This window comes from Acanthisitta chloris, unplaced genomic scaffold (assembly GCF_000695815.1).
Source record: "Acanthisitta chloris isolate BGI_N310 unplaced genomic scaffold, ASM69581v1 scaffold33812, whole genome shotgun sequence".
NCBI lineage: Eukaryota > Metazoa > Chordata > Aves > Passeriformes > Acanthisittidae > Acanthisitta > Acanthisitta chloris.
The window spans coordinates 1-14,751 of NW_008660424.1; the positions used below are offsets into that span (position 1 = coordinate 1).

Genomic DNA, 14,751 nt, shown 5'->3' on the forward strand with positions numbered 1-14,751 from the left:
CTCGCTGCCCGTGACCCGCGACCCCCGGGCCGCCCGCGGGGCTGGGTCGCCGCTCTCCTGGTTAATTGTTGATTCCTGCGTCCATCTGCCAGGTAGTCTTTGTCTGCAGCGCGGCCCCGGGCTGTGCCCAGCGCTGGGCGTCTCTGTGGTCCCTGTGATGTGAAACACACAACCTTTTAGCAGAGTGAAGCGCTTAGGATCTTGCTGCCTCGGCCTCTTTGCTGAGGAGCAGCAAGGGCGTGTTTGTGGTCTCACATCGAGCAGCATTTCTGCTCGAAACAGCCCTATTAGCTTCCCAATGCTTCCCTTGATTTCCTTGCCTTTATTTATTCAACCTCTTGTTCTTTCGCTGAAGAGTTAGAGTGTTGTGAGTGGCAAACATCTGACCTGGGATAACATGAACTCTTTCTTGTTTCTTCCTTTTAAAGGTTGGTGGTTTCCTTTGGGTTTTTTTTATATATAGTCTAAGATGTTATGTTTTGCTCACAGAGGACTTCCAAATGGATTATGACCTGGAACTGCTCAGGATCTAGAGAGTTATCCAGTGTGTAATCCTCAAATCATGTACGACTTGGAATCTCTCATCTCTTTAAAATAGTAGTTTCATATTAACATATAGGTACAAAATGTTGTGTTGGACCAGGCACAGCTCAGTGCTGTAGTTATAGCCCAGGGAGGATCACAAGGAGCTGTTCTGGTTCTGTCCCATGTCTCCCAGTGGGATTGCAGGGCAGGGAGGCTGCTGTGTCCCTGAGATTTGCATTCCATAAAGTTAGGATGCCTTTGATTATGCTCTGTATCACCATTTAGCAATCCTGTTGTGTTGCATCACCATCCAGGAGGGAATACTTGATGCTGTTTACCTGATGAAGGTGCTCCTATTCCATGGAAGCACAATTCCCACATTGGGAAGAGTGGGGTAGGACACTGGTGGTATAATAGATGCTGTGAAAGGATATCTGATTTTCTAGGTGTATTTCCTGAGTTGTCTCCTTGCAGTTCTCCCTGTTCCTCTGCCCTGGTGGTGTTTTGTGACTGATTTTTTTTTCTAACCTATGGAAGTTTGTTTGTGTCACTGCCTCAGCACATTCTGACAGCACCACACCACTGCACCAGGTCTGAGGCTGCAGGGCAGGAGTTCTCCAGTGGGGACTCAGCTACCTTTCCTGGCAAAGTGTTTGCCTGGAGTGACTCAAGTTTTTCCATGTCCTTCCTGTCCAGTCCAGCTAGGCCCAGGCTGACTGACTGGTCTTTTAGGTGATTGCTTGAGACAATCTTCTATCATTTTAAGAGGGTCATAATGTCACTTTTTATTACTAATGGATCCCTCACAGAAAAGACAGAGCCAAGTCTCTTCTAATATTCCTCTGCATCTCCACTTTGCTGTCGTTTGGCACAGTGAGCCCTGGATCAGACTATATGGGAAAATAAAATATGTTTTATGTGGATTCTTTAGACTGAAACTTTTTATCAGGCACTGACTGAAGGTGAACAAAAAAACACTTAATGGAAGTTTAGATTAATTGCAAGGCTTTCAACAGATAAGATTATCTTGTATCAAGCCATAATTAATTATAACACTAACAGATTGCAACTTAGAAAGGAGATGGATACAATGGACAATGGCTTTGGCATTATAGGATATACTTTAGCTTCTAGAAGGTATTTTCCATTGCTCTCAACAGTGTCTGTCTTTGAAATTTCCCCAGTGTTTGCATTGTTAAAGCACTTGAAATTGTCTTTTACTGCAGAGCAGAGGAAAATTTTCAGGAGGGAGAAATGAGATTTCCTTTTCAGCGTGTGAATTTTAGCTTAATTGTACAAGATGAGAATGGGAACTGTGTAGAGAAAAAAGCAGAATCCAGCTAAATGTGGCATAAAGTGGTAAAGAATGATGTGAATTTAGCATCTTGCAACATCTGCATGATTTTGGAGTAGCATTTTCTGAGCACAGACATGACCAGTGTCACCAGAAAATGAAGCAGTTCTTCAACCGATTTGACATGCTGGAATGAATACAGGAAAAATAAAGCTATCCACTCAGATTAGCCTTTAGTGTGCAGATTTGGAACTCTTCTCTGTTTATGGTAAAACAAGAAATGTCCTTTACTTTCACCAAGCTGCCACTAAAGCAGGTGTTGATACAGATTTGTTTTAACTGGGAGTGTGTGAGCCTGAGGGACTCCTGGTTGTGCCTTTATTGGTCTGCTGCAAAGTGGAATTGTCAGTTAACCATCTTTAACAGAGGCTATTTTTACGCTCTTTGTGGTGCATCCAGCTAAGAGCTTTTAATAAGTCCATTAAGATGCAAAACATATCTCTGAAAACTACTACCCAATAACACGGTCCAGATGTGTCCAGCAAGCACTGCACTAAACAGCAATATGCTCTTTCCATTCTACCTATTAGATTATTTAAATGAAGCTTTTAAACTGTGTGTTCTGGAGTTGTGCTCCACAGGGAATATGGACTATGGAGCAAACAGTGCCCGTGGAATGGTCAGCACCAAATAACTTGTCAGTGTTAGGTAACAATGACACGTAACAGCTTTGTCATGTCTCTGCTGCAGGTGTTTATGGCTGAACCCAAGGCTTGGGGATTATTCAAGTTCCCTAAACTTCCTTAAGAAAATATTTAAAAGCCCAACTATGTCCTGCTTCCTGGTAATTTGGGGAGTCATTTGTCTGAAATGGGAACAGGTCACCTGGAACTCCCACAGTTCTGACCTCCTGTTGGTGTTATGTGAAGGCAACAGGTTCATCTTTCTCCCTCAGACACTGCTGCATATATGGACTCTGTGTGTTTGTATTTTTCTTTCATTCCTCCCTTTACCTGAACACCATGGGTAGAGATTATTTGAAGTGTAAAGAAACAGCTTAAATAAATTTCATTTGACCCTCTAATTTCAAGAGGATTTGGTTCAGCAAGCAGTTTGTTGCTGATGTTTTGGTGCAGTTTGTGAGCTATGAACACTAAACGGATCCAGCACTGGGGAAAGTGGACATGGGGATGTGGAGCTGATATTTGCTCCGTTAGACCTCTGAGGGCTGAGGTAAAAGAGCTGAAAAATTAAGATGTAAGGTACAGTGGAGAAGAGGGAGAGCTTCATGTATTCCTTTTACTTAAGGCAAAGCTGAACAGTTTATTTGGTGCAGTTTGTGAGCTATGAACACTAAACGGATCCAGCACTGGGGAAAGTGGACATGGGGATGTGGAGCTGATATTTGCTCCGTTAGACCTCTGAGGGCTGAGGTAAAAGAGCTGAAAAATTAAGATGTAAGGTACAGTGGAGAAGAGGGAGAGCTTCATGTATTCCTTTTACTTAAGGCAAAGCTGAACAGTTTATTTATGCACTAAGCTCCCTATTTTGTTTGACAAGGAGGAAGGATTAAGGGATTCTATTCATAGCTATTTTTTTGGGTCTTAAATGAAAAAATCCTAGCTGCCTTCCCTTCCCTGTTGATGTGGTGACACCTGTCGTGGAGGGAGATGCAGTTCCAGACACTGTTTCCCCACAGTTTTTGAAGTCTGATTTAATTTGATCTGTTCTTCCTCCTGTTGCAGTAGGTTTCACAGGCCATTAAACGACTGCAGGAATGTAGTGTAGACATTGACTTGACACAAATCTTTTGTTCACTCTTTCACTTGCTTGGCAGTTCTTTAGGATCCTGAGCAGAAATGCAAACTGTTAAGTTGTGTGTAGTGCCTGAGTGTCAGAATACAAAGAGAATAACAGGAACTGCTCATTTTTGCAAGGAGTCGACACCCTCAAATATGATACTTTTATTTTGGGCCCATTTGAAGCTGAAGATAGGAGCTCTAGGCACAGATCCTCTGAGGCAGCCTGTGATAATAAATCATTGCAGTTTTTTGTTTTTGTGAAACTTGGAGTACTTAGAAATTGAGTTTTAGAAGTTTAGTTTTGTCTGTTTATCGCTCGTGTATAATATTAGTGTTATCCCATCACACACTTTGTAATGAATAGGTCCCTAAGTTTTCTGCAGTTGGATCTAGAAGGTAAATGCTTCTCTGCCTTACCAGTAACATGCAAAAACTGCTCTTAAATTCTCCCTGGTGGAATGTCTCTAGGTGATGAGAGGATGTTTTTTGCTGTCTTTACTTCCCAAGGTGCTTCTGTCCAGCACAGGTTGTATGTTTTCAGTTTTGTAGTTGTGTTTCAGATTGTCTTGTACAGTGATGGTCTTGAATAACTTTCCACTGGCCATTTTTTTGGCACTGATCTGTTGATATGATGTGGTGTGAAATTAAAGCAAAGGTCACGTTCATATTGTCCCTTTTAGCACGTCAGTGCAGCTTGTCAAAGCCCAAATAAATGGGGAGGAGTGTTCCAGGTTTTGAAACTGCTGAGCAGTACATGTTAAACTTGTCTTGCACAACCACTCAAGGGCCAAGCACAGCATTCCCCGGTGCAAATGGCTCTGCAGGGCAGCAAACACATTTAAACTCAGGCGCTGAGGGTGTCGAGGCATTGTGACACAGCCCAGAGGAGCAGCAATGAGCACAGCTCCGCTGAGCAGGTAAAGCCTCTCTGTTTGCAGTTCAGGAGTCAGTCCCTGCTGGGAGGGAGGGCCGAAGGGCACAGGGGAGTGTGTGCAGATGGGATGTGCAAACAAACGGTTGATGTGGTGTTCTCCCCCCGAGCAGATCCGGCGCCGGCGCCTGGCGCGGTTGGCAGGAGGATCCTCGTCCCAGCCCAGCACTCCCCTGACCTCCCCGCAGAGAGAGACCCCCCCGGGGCCACCTGGGCCACCAGCCCCGGGGCCCTCCCACAGCCTGGGCCTCAATGTCCACAGCATGACCCCAGCTACCTCTCCGATCGGTGCAGCAGGTAGGTGGCACCTGAGACTGCCTCTCTGTGTCTGCTGAGTCCCTGCACAGCTCTTTGGAACTCTTAGTGCTGTCATTTCTGCTGTCACTGAAAATGGTTTCAGAAAGAAACACTGGAAAATGATGAGTGAAGGTACTTTTAATTTTCCAGTTAATAAATGCTTCTCCATTTACTCCACTTGCAGTTGTTTCCCAGGTGTAAATAAACTCATGGCATTTAAAATGTGGGTTACCAAAGCTTGGAGAAGTTTGTGATAGAGTTTAAGGTTACAGAAAACAAAGCCAGTCTGTCAAGGAGGCAGGAAAAAGCTCTTTTCAGCCTTGCAACACAGTCATTATTGATTGGTGTTTAGGTACATTTTAACAATCAGTCCCAAGTTCATTTTTGCTCTTTAATTACCAGCTTTCAGCACAATTAAAAATAGCAGTTGTGACTGTGCATTGCCAAGTGAGAAGGAGGTGTTTGCTTTCTGCTTTGTGTTACTGTGCCAGTTTGACTATTTACTGGAGTGGATGCAAGCAGGATATTTACCAATGGTATTTATTTCAGAGGACACAAATAAGAGCTGATCTGTTAAAATCAGACAACAGCAGCAAGCAGGGGAAGGTGGAGGTTTGCTCTATGGAGAGGTGAAGACAATAGTCTCATATTTGTACCACATTTGACCTAAAAAAATGTAGTTTTGCTTTCAAGTTGTCTGTCTTGTAAACCAGAACCAATTGGTTTGTTTTCCAGCACTGTGATCTTTATCTGAAAACTGAAATTGTTTTACATGTTGTGTTTCTGAGCTAAGAGGTTCCCAAAACCAACCACAAACCAAATGTCAGGAAGGTTCTAACCAGGTTTGCATTGTGATTGCTAATAATTTGATAGAAAGAACATTTTCCCAGTGTTCCTTGATAACCCTGCATGTTTCTTTAGCATTTACCTATTTGCTTTCTGAAATACTCTGCTTTTCCCTTTGGCCAGTGGAGTATTTTAAAGGCTTAAATGCTGTAGTTAGTTATAGTGTGTTCAGAAACACCTCCAAGTGACTCCTTCCTGCTTGTTTTGTGGCCTTGTATCCAAAGCAGGACAGAGAAAAGCTATCAAAGGCATTTCCTGAGAAAAGCTCATTGCAGATGGAATTGAACACTCTCTATTGTCCTCCTGACCACAGGCAGCAGCCCAGAAGCAGAAGTGACTTGTTTTATGACCAGTGCAGAGTTCGCTGACTGTTCCCTCAGCCTGTGGTTACATGACTGCTTTAATCCATCCTAGGCCTGACTCTTGCTGAAAGGAGTATTTCTTGCTCTGCTCTCTGTAGCAGCTCTGTGGTGAGGTGGATTGTGGACTGAATCCAGATGAAATCTAACCCAGGAAAAGTAAATGTTTAGTTTTCAAACTGGTGAAGTCCTGATCCATCTTAGTGCACAACTGGATTAACAATAATGCCACAGAGCAGGAGGTGGGAAACCTGTACCTGCAGGTAGAAATGCTCAGGTTTTGGCAGACAGGTTTGTCATGGTTTGAAGTGGTCAGTGAAGACCTTAGAGATCTGTGTTTTAAGAATCCACCTGGGCAGTAGTGACTGTACAGACTAATTGGCTGATGACCAGAAACAGATATTACCTTCTCAGTACAGAGCCATTCATGCACCAGTTTACTGTGTGTCTTTCACACCAGGGTAAGAGATGTGCTTAAATTAGGGAATGGATCAGGAAAAAAATACAACTGATTCTCTGCTGTGTTTTTCTGTAGCATAAATGAAGACTCAGCTAATGCTGTGAGGTTGCAGCAGTTCTTTCAGCAGCAGAATACAGTGACTGCAGAGGATTTTAATTCATTTGGACACAGAGAGCAGCCCCAGTAGAACTGTGTCCTTGTAAGCATCCATTGTTCTAAGGAGTTGCCTGTCAGGGTGAGATCAGACTTAGGCACCAATTTAATGGAAAATATCATTGTTATTTTATATGTATTTTGAAAATGTTTGGAGAGCCTAAAACCAGAGTGTCAGTGACGACAGGAACTTTAGGTGTCAGGTATTTCCTGGGGTACCTGATGCAGCAAAGATCAGCTGCAAGCTGTGGGAGATGTGTGTGGGAAGGGGTGGGTAGGCTTGAGGAGGTCTGTCAGCGAGTGCTGCAGCATCACTGGTAAAGCACATTTTCCTGGCAGTGAGAGTCAGACCCCAGGGGAATGCAGAACAATGCAGTTCTGTGCCCTGGTAGGCCATGTCTGCTCTGGGCTCTGTATCCACTGGCTTAGCTGGATTTTCTCTGGGAACAGGGAGGAGGAGAGATGAAGAACTCAAGGAATGTTGCCCCTTTATAATAAATGAGGTACTGAAGTAAAACCAGGACTGTAACTGGGATATCTTACATCGGGTGCCAGCTGGAATTCCCTGCTGAGTCAGCCTTCCCTGTTCTTCAGCCAGTTGTATTCTACATGGGAGTTTTCTGCCTTCTGCAGTTTTGCTTGTGTAAAGTGAGTTGCTTCAAGGTCTGGGAAAGCTTTGGGAAAGGAGCTTGGGAACACACAGCTTGTGTCTGAGCAGAGTCCTGATTTGTTCTGTTTTGCTGCCCCTACTCTTAGCTCCAGTGTGTTCCCACTGTAAGTGCAGGACAATCTTGCACCTGTCAGGAGTAGCACTGAGACATGTCAGGGTTGGAATGTGAAAACGAGTGTTTTACACTTCTTCCCTGAAACCTGATACTGTTTGGATAATGTCTTGTAAACTGCAGATAAAAGAACCTAAAGGGCTGAAATTCACTTCTGATTTCTCATGAACAGAGGAGTTAATAGCTTTTCTCTCCTCCTCCCAGGAGTCAGTTCAGACATGCAGATACCTGATAGTGATAGAACTACGGTCACAGCTTGGAATTGATGCTATTTTAGTATAAATCAGGACTTCAAACTGTCACTGGGCACAAAGTTTAGGAATAGACTCCACTTAAGAGCCCTCTGCATTTAGATCTTTGTAGAACTCATTCACCTCCATTTGAATTGAGTGCAAGGCATTATGGCTATAACTCTCCTTGTACCATGTTGGTGTCTAACACTTCTCCGAAGAAGTTTGCACTGCAAAGGGAGTCCATCTGTTCATCCCCTGTGGCACATCAGCCCTCCTCCAGAGTCACTGTGCTGCTGGGGTTACACTTGGTGCTTGTTGTTAGGGCTTCCTGGATGCTGATTTTATTCTTGTGGAGAGGGAAGAGTACTGATGATTTCCCAATAAATGGTGGGAGGGTGTGTGTCCTGTATCCTCAGCCAAGTTAACTCCATTGTAATGGCCCAGGTGAAGTCATGTTCTGTTAGAATACACTTTAGAGGGGCTTGGACAAGGTGTAAGGTAGTGAACAGAGAAACCAGATGAGAGATCAATTTTTATGGGAGGGAATCTCTGAGCATTTCATGGATTCAAGTTCAGCTTTGTCTGTTTAATGCAAGTAAGAATTCTTACACTGCTGTAAGGGGAAGTGACAAATGTGATTATCTGTAGTCAAATGTGAATGTGACTAACATTTCCTGATGCATTGCTGAGAGCTGGATTGCAAACAGTATTTCCTCTCCTTTTCCATCCGAATAATGTGTGGTGCCTTCTCACCTGTGTAGTAGTAATCTTGGTGGTGCCTTTTCCCTAGGAGTAGCCCACCGAAGCCAGAGCAGCGAAGGAGTGAGTTCACTCAGCAGTTCTCCATCTAACAGCCTTGAAACCCAATCTCAGTCCCTCTCTCGGTCCCAGAGCATGGATATTGATAGTGTCTCCTGTGAGAAAAGGTAAAGATGCAGCTTGTAAAAACCAGCAAATATTGCACAATGCTGATGTCAAACCTCTTACCCAGCACAAGGCTCTGCCCTCTCTCTCTCCCACCTGTGGTAATGCTTAAACATCACACACTGTTTAGACTTCTATAATGCTTCTTCCAGTCTGGTGTTAACGGGGATTCCTGAGCTGAAGTGATAAATACAGTGCATTATCTCAGACATTAAGTGATGAGCACGTCTGGTGGGGATAATTCAGCTACTGTGCTTAAAAAGGGAAAGGGATGTGATAGCTGTGTAGTTTGTATTGCCTGATGAATAAATTCAGAGCTCTTCACCTCAAAAGAAATGTAATGTGAGAAACACTTATCGGTTAGAGATTTTTAACTGCTGTTTGTGCGTTAGTTTTTCTCTGCTGCTTCTACTGAAGGTGACACTTCCTGAGTCAGCATCTTACAGAGGACTCTGTGGCTTTCCACAAGTTAATGGGTTTCTTCTCTTGTTTCTGCTCCCAGCATGTCCCAGGTAGATGTGGATTCAGGAATTGAGAACATGGAGGTGGATGAGAATGATCGCAGGGAGAAGCGGAGCCTGACGGACAAGGTCAGTGTGGCAGGAGGGATGAGCTCACTTACCTCCACGGTTTGAACATGAGCTTTTGAGAGGGTGGAGCATAGCCCTCACCCCCAGAGCAGGCTGCTCAAGGCTTCATACAATCTGGAATGAACACTGGCAGGGTTGAGGCAGCCACAGCCTCCCTGGGCAACCTGGGCCAGTATCTCACCACCCTCACAGGGAAAACTTCTTCCTGATATCTAATCTAAATTTCCCTCTTTCAATTTCTCCCCATTCCTCCTTGTCCTGTCACTGCAGTTCCTAACCAAGAGTCCCTCTGCAGCTTCTCTGGAGCCCCTTCAGCTCCTGGAAGGGGCTATGGGGTCTCCACCCAACCTTCTCTTCTCCAGGCAATGTAGCCCCAACTCCCTCAGCCTGCCAGTGGTAGATACTCACTAGCCTTGTCCTCTTTGTCCTTTGATTTTAAGGCTCACATGAAATAAAGCCATAAAGAAATGGGACATCACTTTAGAGCAGAGAAGTTTCTCCAGCAATTCTTGCAGTGCTCATTAGATGTTTGTTTATTCCTGCAGTGTCAGGAATAAGGTCAGTTGGTAACAGCCTGGCCTGGAGCCATGCAGCAAGAGCCCTGCCCAGGATCCTTCCCCGCGATGCTGAGCTGCAGCCTGGGCAGTGGGACAGCTGCATTGTGCTGCTCTGCAATAAATAGCCTGGAATCAAGGACAGGCTTCCAGTGGGGGTGGGGGGAAGCAGTGGAAAGTGAAATAAATCTTCACAGCTTGATTCAATTCCTCTTACTCCTTTGGAGGCACCAGAAAGTTCAGGGGAGAGGAGACAGCATCGTCCTTGTTGATGAGCAAAGCATTGTCTTGCCTGGTTGTTGCGTTGGCAGTCAGTCCCACCTCTGCAGGAATAGGCAGGAGAGGTAGAAGTACTTAAAAACAGTAGAATAGCAGTAGAGTGATAAAGTAAAAAATGTGCCAAAATGTATGGTTAATTAAGGGGAAGCTTTCAAAAAGGATACAGTGCTGGAAGCTGCTGGAATCTTGGATAAATCTGGGCTTACCTGGTGGCCGTGATGAGCTCTCATGCTTAAAGGAAAAAGGAGATTTTTCAAATGTGTTTAGGGAATCCTACTGGATTTGGGTATTTCTGCTGCATCTTTATTGTATCCCTTGTGTTTCTTCAGGTGTTTTTTCCAAATTTTGTCAGGTGTATCAATGTTCCTTCACAAGTGCACAAAATCTGCCACCAGGAGTTAAGCTGAAACCACCTAAAGAGGATCTGTCTCTGATTGTGAGTTGACTAATACAATTGCAGATAAGGTGTTGATGACTGTTGTTGCTGTTGCCTCCAGGAGCCTCTGTCTGGCTCAGAAGTGTCTGAGGAACAAGCTCTGCAGCTGGTCTGTAAGATCTTCAGAGTCTCTTGGAAGGAGCGAGACAGAGACGTAATTTTCCTGAATTCGCTCTCTGCCCAGTTCAAGCAGAACCCAAAGGAAGGTGAGTGCTCCTTGCTGGGGGTTGTTCCACTGCAGTGGTGTCTTCCCTACCCTTATTTGTGCCTCTTTCTCCCTTTGCTGTAATGCTGCAGTTACTTACTCGTGGTCTTTGCTGGATGTCAATGTCTGCTGATAGCAGGTGCAGCAGGAAATGGAATCCCCAGGAAGGAGCATGGGACTGATGGGTCATAGCTCCTGTTTTAATCAGTTTCTCTGCTCTTGTTAGTTGTGTTTTCTGTTGTCACACTCATGTGCTGATCCAGGGCTGGTGGTCTTACATCATATTAGACATCCAACAGTTAAACTGATAAGCCAAGAATTTGTTATTATTTTGTGTAACAAATATATTTTCTATGTTAGCTACAAGATACGACCAAATTAAAAACTGTTATTTTTGCGTGGGGTGTGTATGCATCTGTTTTCCTTTCTTTGTGACACAACTTGCCCAACTCAACAGCTGTTTGGGAAAATATGAGTGGAACACACAAGGCAACTTTAGTAGCTAACAATAGCAGCATTAGGTCATCTCTGATCTTTTGTGTTTTCCATAAAAGTGGCATTTTTTGGTGTAGCTGTAATTCCAAACCTGGTTCATGCTGGCAGAGTGGTTATTTTAAGTGTGTCAGTGTGTTTTTACCAGAAGCAGCACTTCATCCACAGGAGTCTGTTCATAGAACCATAGAATCGACTGGATTGGCAAAGATCTCCAAGATCATCAAGTCTAACCCTACCATGGTCACTAGGCCATGGCACTAAGTGCCACATCCAGTCTCAGCTTGAAAACTTCCAGGGATGGTGAATCCACCACCTCCCTGGGCAGCACATTCCAATGCCTGAGCACTTTCTTCATTAAAAAAATCTCTTCCTAATATCAGTTGGATTCTCTGCTAGTGTTTACATCTGCCCATGTGTAGCTGCAGACAGAGATGAGGTTACTGACTCTTCTTCTTCACAGTGTTTTCAGATTTCAAGGACTTGATTGGGCAGATTTTGATGGAAGTGCTGATGATGTCCACCCAGGCACGGGATGAGAACCCCTTTGCCAGCCTGACAGCCACGTCGCAGCCCATCGCCGCCGCCGCTCGCTCTCCTGACAGAAGCCTCATGCTGAACATGGGCTCCAACCCTGGCAGCAGCCCCATGTTCTGCAACGTGGGCTCCTTTGGCTCCAGCTCCTTATCCAGGTGACTTCTGAGTGAAACTGAGTACTGCTTGCACTTGGATAGACATTGGTAGATTAGAAGAGAGAGAGGGGCAGAGAACTGACCCAAGAACTATCAATAAAATGGATTTTTTGAAAGTTTTTCACTCCTTTTCATGTGAATGGCCCTCCATTTCACCAGTCTTATCGCACTGCCGTGGCCAGAAGTGTGTTTGATAGCTCAAAGCTATGTAACTGGTTCCTGCTGGGAAGTTTCCCTAATTTGGATCACAAGGCTGTGGCTCTTTAGTGTGTAGGTTGTGACATAGTTTTATTCAACAACAGTAGGAAGGAATAATGTGTGTGAGCTGCAGAAATATTGCTGAGGAGTCATCAGAAGGGCAAGGACTTCTCTTGCTCATTTGATCTTTTTCACCCTTTTTCTGCATATCCTAAATCATTGCTTTTTTTTTTTTTTTTTTCTTTTTCCCCTGTAACTGGTTTAGTCTCTATGGGACTAGTCCAGCTCCTACTACCAATTTCACAAGCTATGTACCAATGACTGGTTCATCTCTTACCCCACCAGCCAGTTCAGTTGCCACCACACCTGTGCCTTCCATTACTGTCAGCTCTCACCTCACAGCGACAAGCCCTGCCTGGACTCAGCCTTCTTCTCCGAGGTACCACCCGTACACTGTGGCCCATCCTGGAGGTCTTTCTGCTCCTTCAATCCCACGTTCCTTGAGTATTTCCATCCCATCTAGTTCACCAAGTCCTCCAGCCCTGGCTGCTAGCCCTCCAGCCATGCCAGCCAGCCCAGCCAGGCACAGGGCCCTGGGGCGCGCCGTGCTCGCGGCCGGGGCCGAGCGCAGACTCTCTCCCTCCCGCAGCAGGAGCCCTCCTAGGTACTGCTCAGGGGCAGTTTGCTGTGTGCTGTGCAGTTTGGGACAATTCGTGTGTGTGCTGAGCTCACCCTACTCACCCCGAGTTGATTTCTGTGTTTGGGTTTGTGCTAATCCCTTGACTTGCTAACCAGTCGTCTGTGCCAGAGTGTTCCACCTGCTTCTGGGAGTGTTCGAGGTGGGATGTCCTTACCTTAAAGGTAGTAATGTGGTGGTAGTTTCCTCCTCTTTGTATATGCATTCCAGTTTAACTCTGAGCTTTCTGTTTGGTTGCTGCTGGGTAGTAAAGCAAACAAACCTCCTGCTCTCCGCAGGGCTTTAGTTAATGTGTGGAAAGCTGTTACTTGCTGGGCTGGGTCAGGTCTGATTCCCTGGTGCCTGGATTTAAATGACAGCTCAGCCTGTTGCAGCGTGCCAGGCCGAGTACTGCTGCATTCCCTCTGTTGGCTGCTCCTGGAATCTCATCCCTGCAGGATGGAGAAACGAGCACATGAGGTTTTGAGACCTTTGCTTTAAAGTTCAGTACCTTAGAATTGTAATACTTAGTATTTGGTCATGTCTAAACATTCCACTTAGCTTTTAGTGGGTCTCAAAGATTCTTTTTCAATTTTGGGGCTGTGTATGTGGTTGTTTTGGTACCTGAGTAACGTGTAACAGAGCATGTTAGTATGGTCTTGGTTTTACTAACATGGAGTTACCTGTTGTCTGCATGTTTAGAGAAGATGAATTTTGTGGCAGACTTAAAAAGAAAGTCTACCATTTGCTTTTGCTTCTGGCTTAAATCTGATGGCCTTTTCCATTTCTGTTGAGGTAGTTTATACGAGAACCCTTTCTCCCTCCTCCTCCTTGGCGTTTCTGATGTGTCTGAGGACAGTAGTGATGAAGAGAATGAAGATGATGATTTTTCTTGTGTCCAGTTTGGGTCCAGGTATTGGAGAAAGAGAATGTAACCTGCATGTTTGGCTGGTTAGGAACTAACAGTCTGTGTAGTGTCAAGTGATCTTCAAAGTAATGTGGGGAATGACTAAGGCCCAGGAGGTGACTTGGCTGCTCGTTAAGGGGTGTGTAAACATGGGTGATGAGTGCAGTTACTCAGCTCTTTCTTAGATGACAAAGGTAAATGCTAACCATGCTGTGTTTCAGGTGTAATGAGCAAGGTTGGAGTGCTGATGAGTGTGTGCAATTCCTCACTGGCTGTGTGAGTAGAAGGAATAGTATTCGCCCACGGCTGGAATTGCAAATCACTGGTACATCATGTGCATTTTTCCTATGAAAACTGGAAGATGAGGACAGAGGTTAACATGTACAAAAAGACAGAGTGGCACATAACCAGCTGATGCTAACAGTGTGAGTTTGGAGATTCACTGCTGCTTGACAGCTGAGGATCACTCCTTTAGCTGAGGATCACTCTGACCTGTGAAGAAAACACACCTGAAAGCTGGCACTGATCCTTGGATGTGGGTGTAGTAGAGGCTGATGTGGTTGGGACAGCCAAAGGAGGAGGGGGAAGAGCTGACTATTTTACTGTGCATTGTATAGCAAAGCCCTTTCATTTGTGTGGCATAAAGAGATGTGAAAACAAAATGAGACTTGATGTTGGTGAGTTCTGTTTTGGAGCTGGTCAGATGCTGTACAAAAACCTGCACAACTCTGGATGTGCCACGGGAAAAACCTCTGGGAGGGTAAATACAGTATATGTAGCATCTTCTCTGGTGTTAAATTCCCTTGCAGAGTAATCCTGCAGTGCCTTGGCTGATCCAGAAATGTTTTCCCAAAGATCTGCCCCATTCTTTTGGATCAACCCAAACTGGAGAAAGAAATACATGTTTTATGTAAAACCTGTGTGCTTCAGGAGGATTTTTTGAGAGATGATACTTCTGTAGTCTTGTTGGTGTGGAACATTTGCTGTGAGCATTCAGCCCCTGGTGGTGACCCTGGGGGGGCTGTGACTGCTCTCAGAGCCTGTGGAGCCACTTACACCTGGGTGAGGGAAACTCCGGGAGAGTCTTGGACTGCACATGTGGAGCAACTGGGGGGA

At 45.0% G+C, this 14,751-nt stretch overlaps 1 protein-coding gene across 1 annotated transcript in view; it reads left to right on the forward strand.

The window, feature by feature from the left end:
• The first annotated feature begins 4,641 nt into the window (after positions 1-4,641).
• Positions 4,642-14,751, forward strand: part of UBE4B (ubiquitination factor E4B) — a 29,875-nt gene continuing 19,765 nt past the window's right edge. The window contains 7 exon segments of the mRNA XM_009069808.1: positions 4,642-4,849; positions 8,473-8,608; positions 9,109-9,196; positions 10,527-10,671; positions 11,626-11,854; positions 12,318-12,716; positions 13,528-13,641. Of these exon segments, the coding sequence (XP_009068056.1) occupies positions 4,642-4,849; positions 8,473-8,608; positions 9,109-9,196; positions 10,527-10,671; positions 11,626-11,854; positions 12,318-12,716; positions 13,528-13,641 (1,319 nt within the window).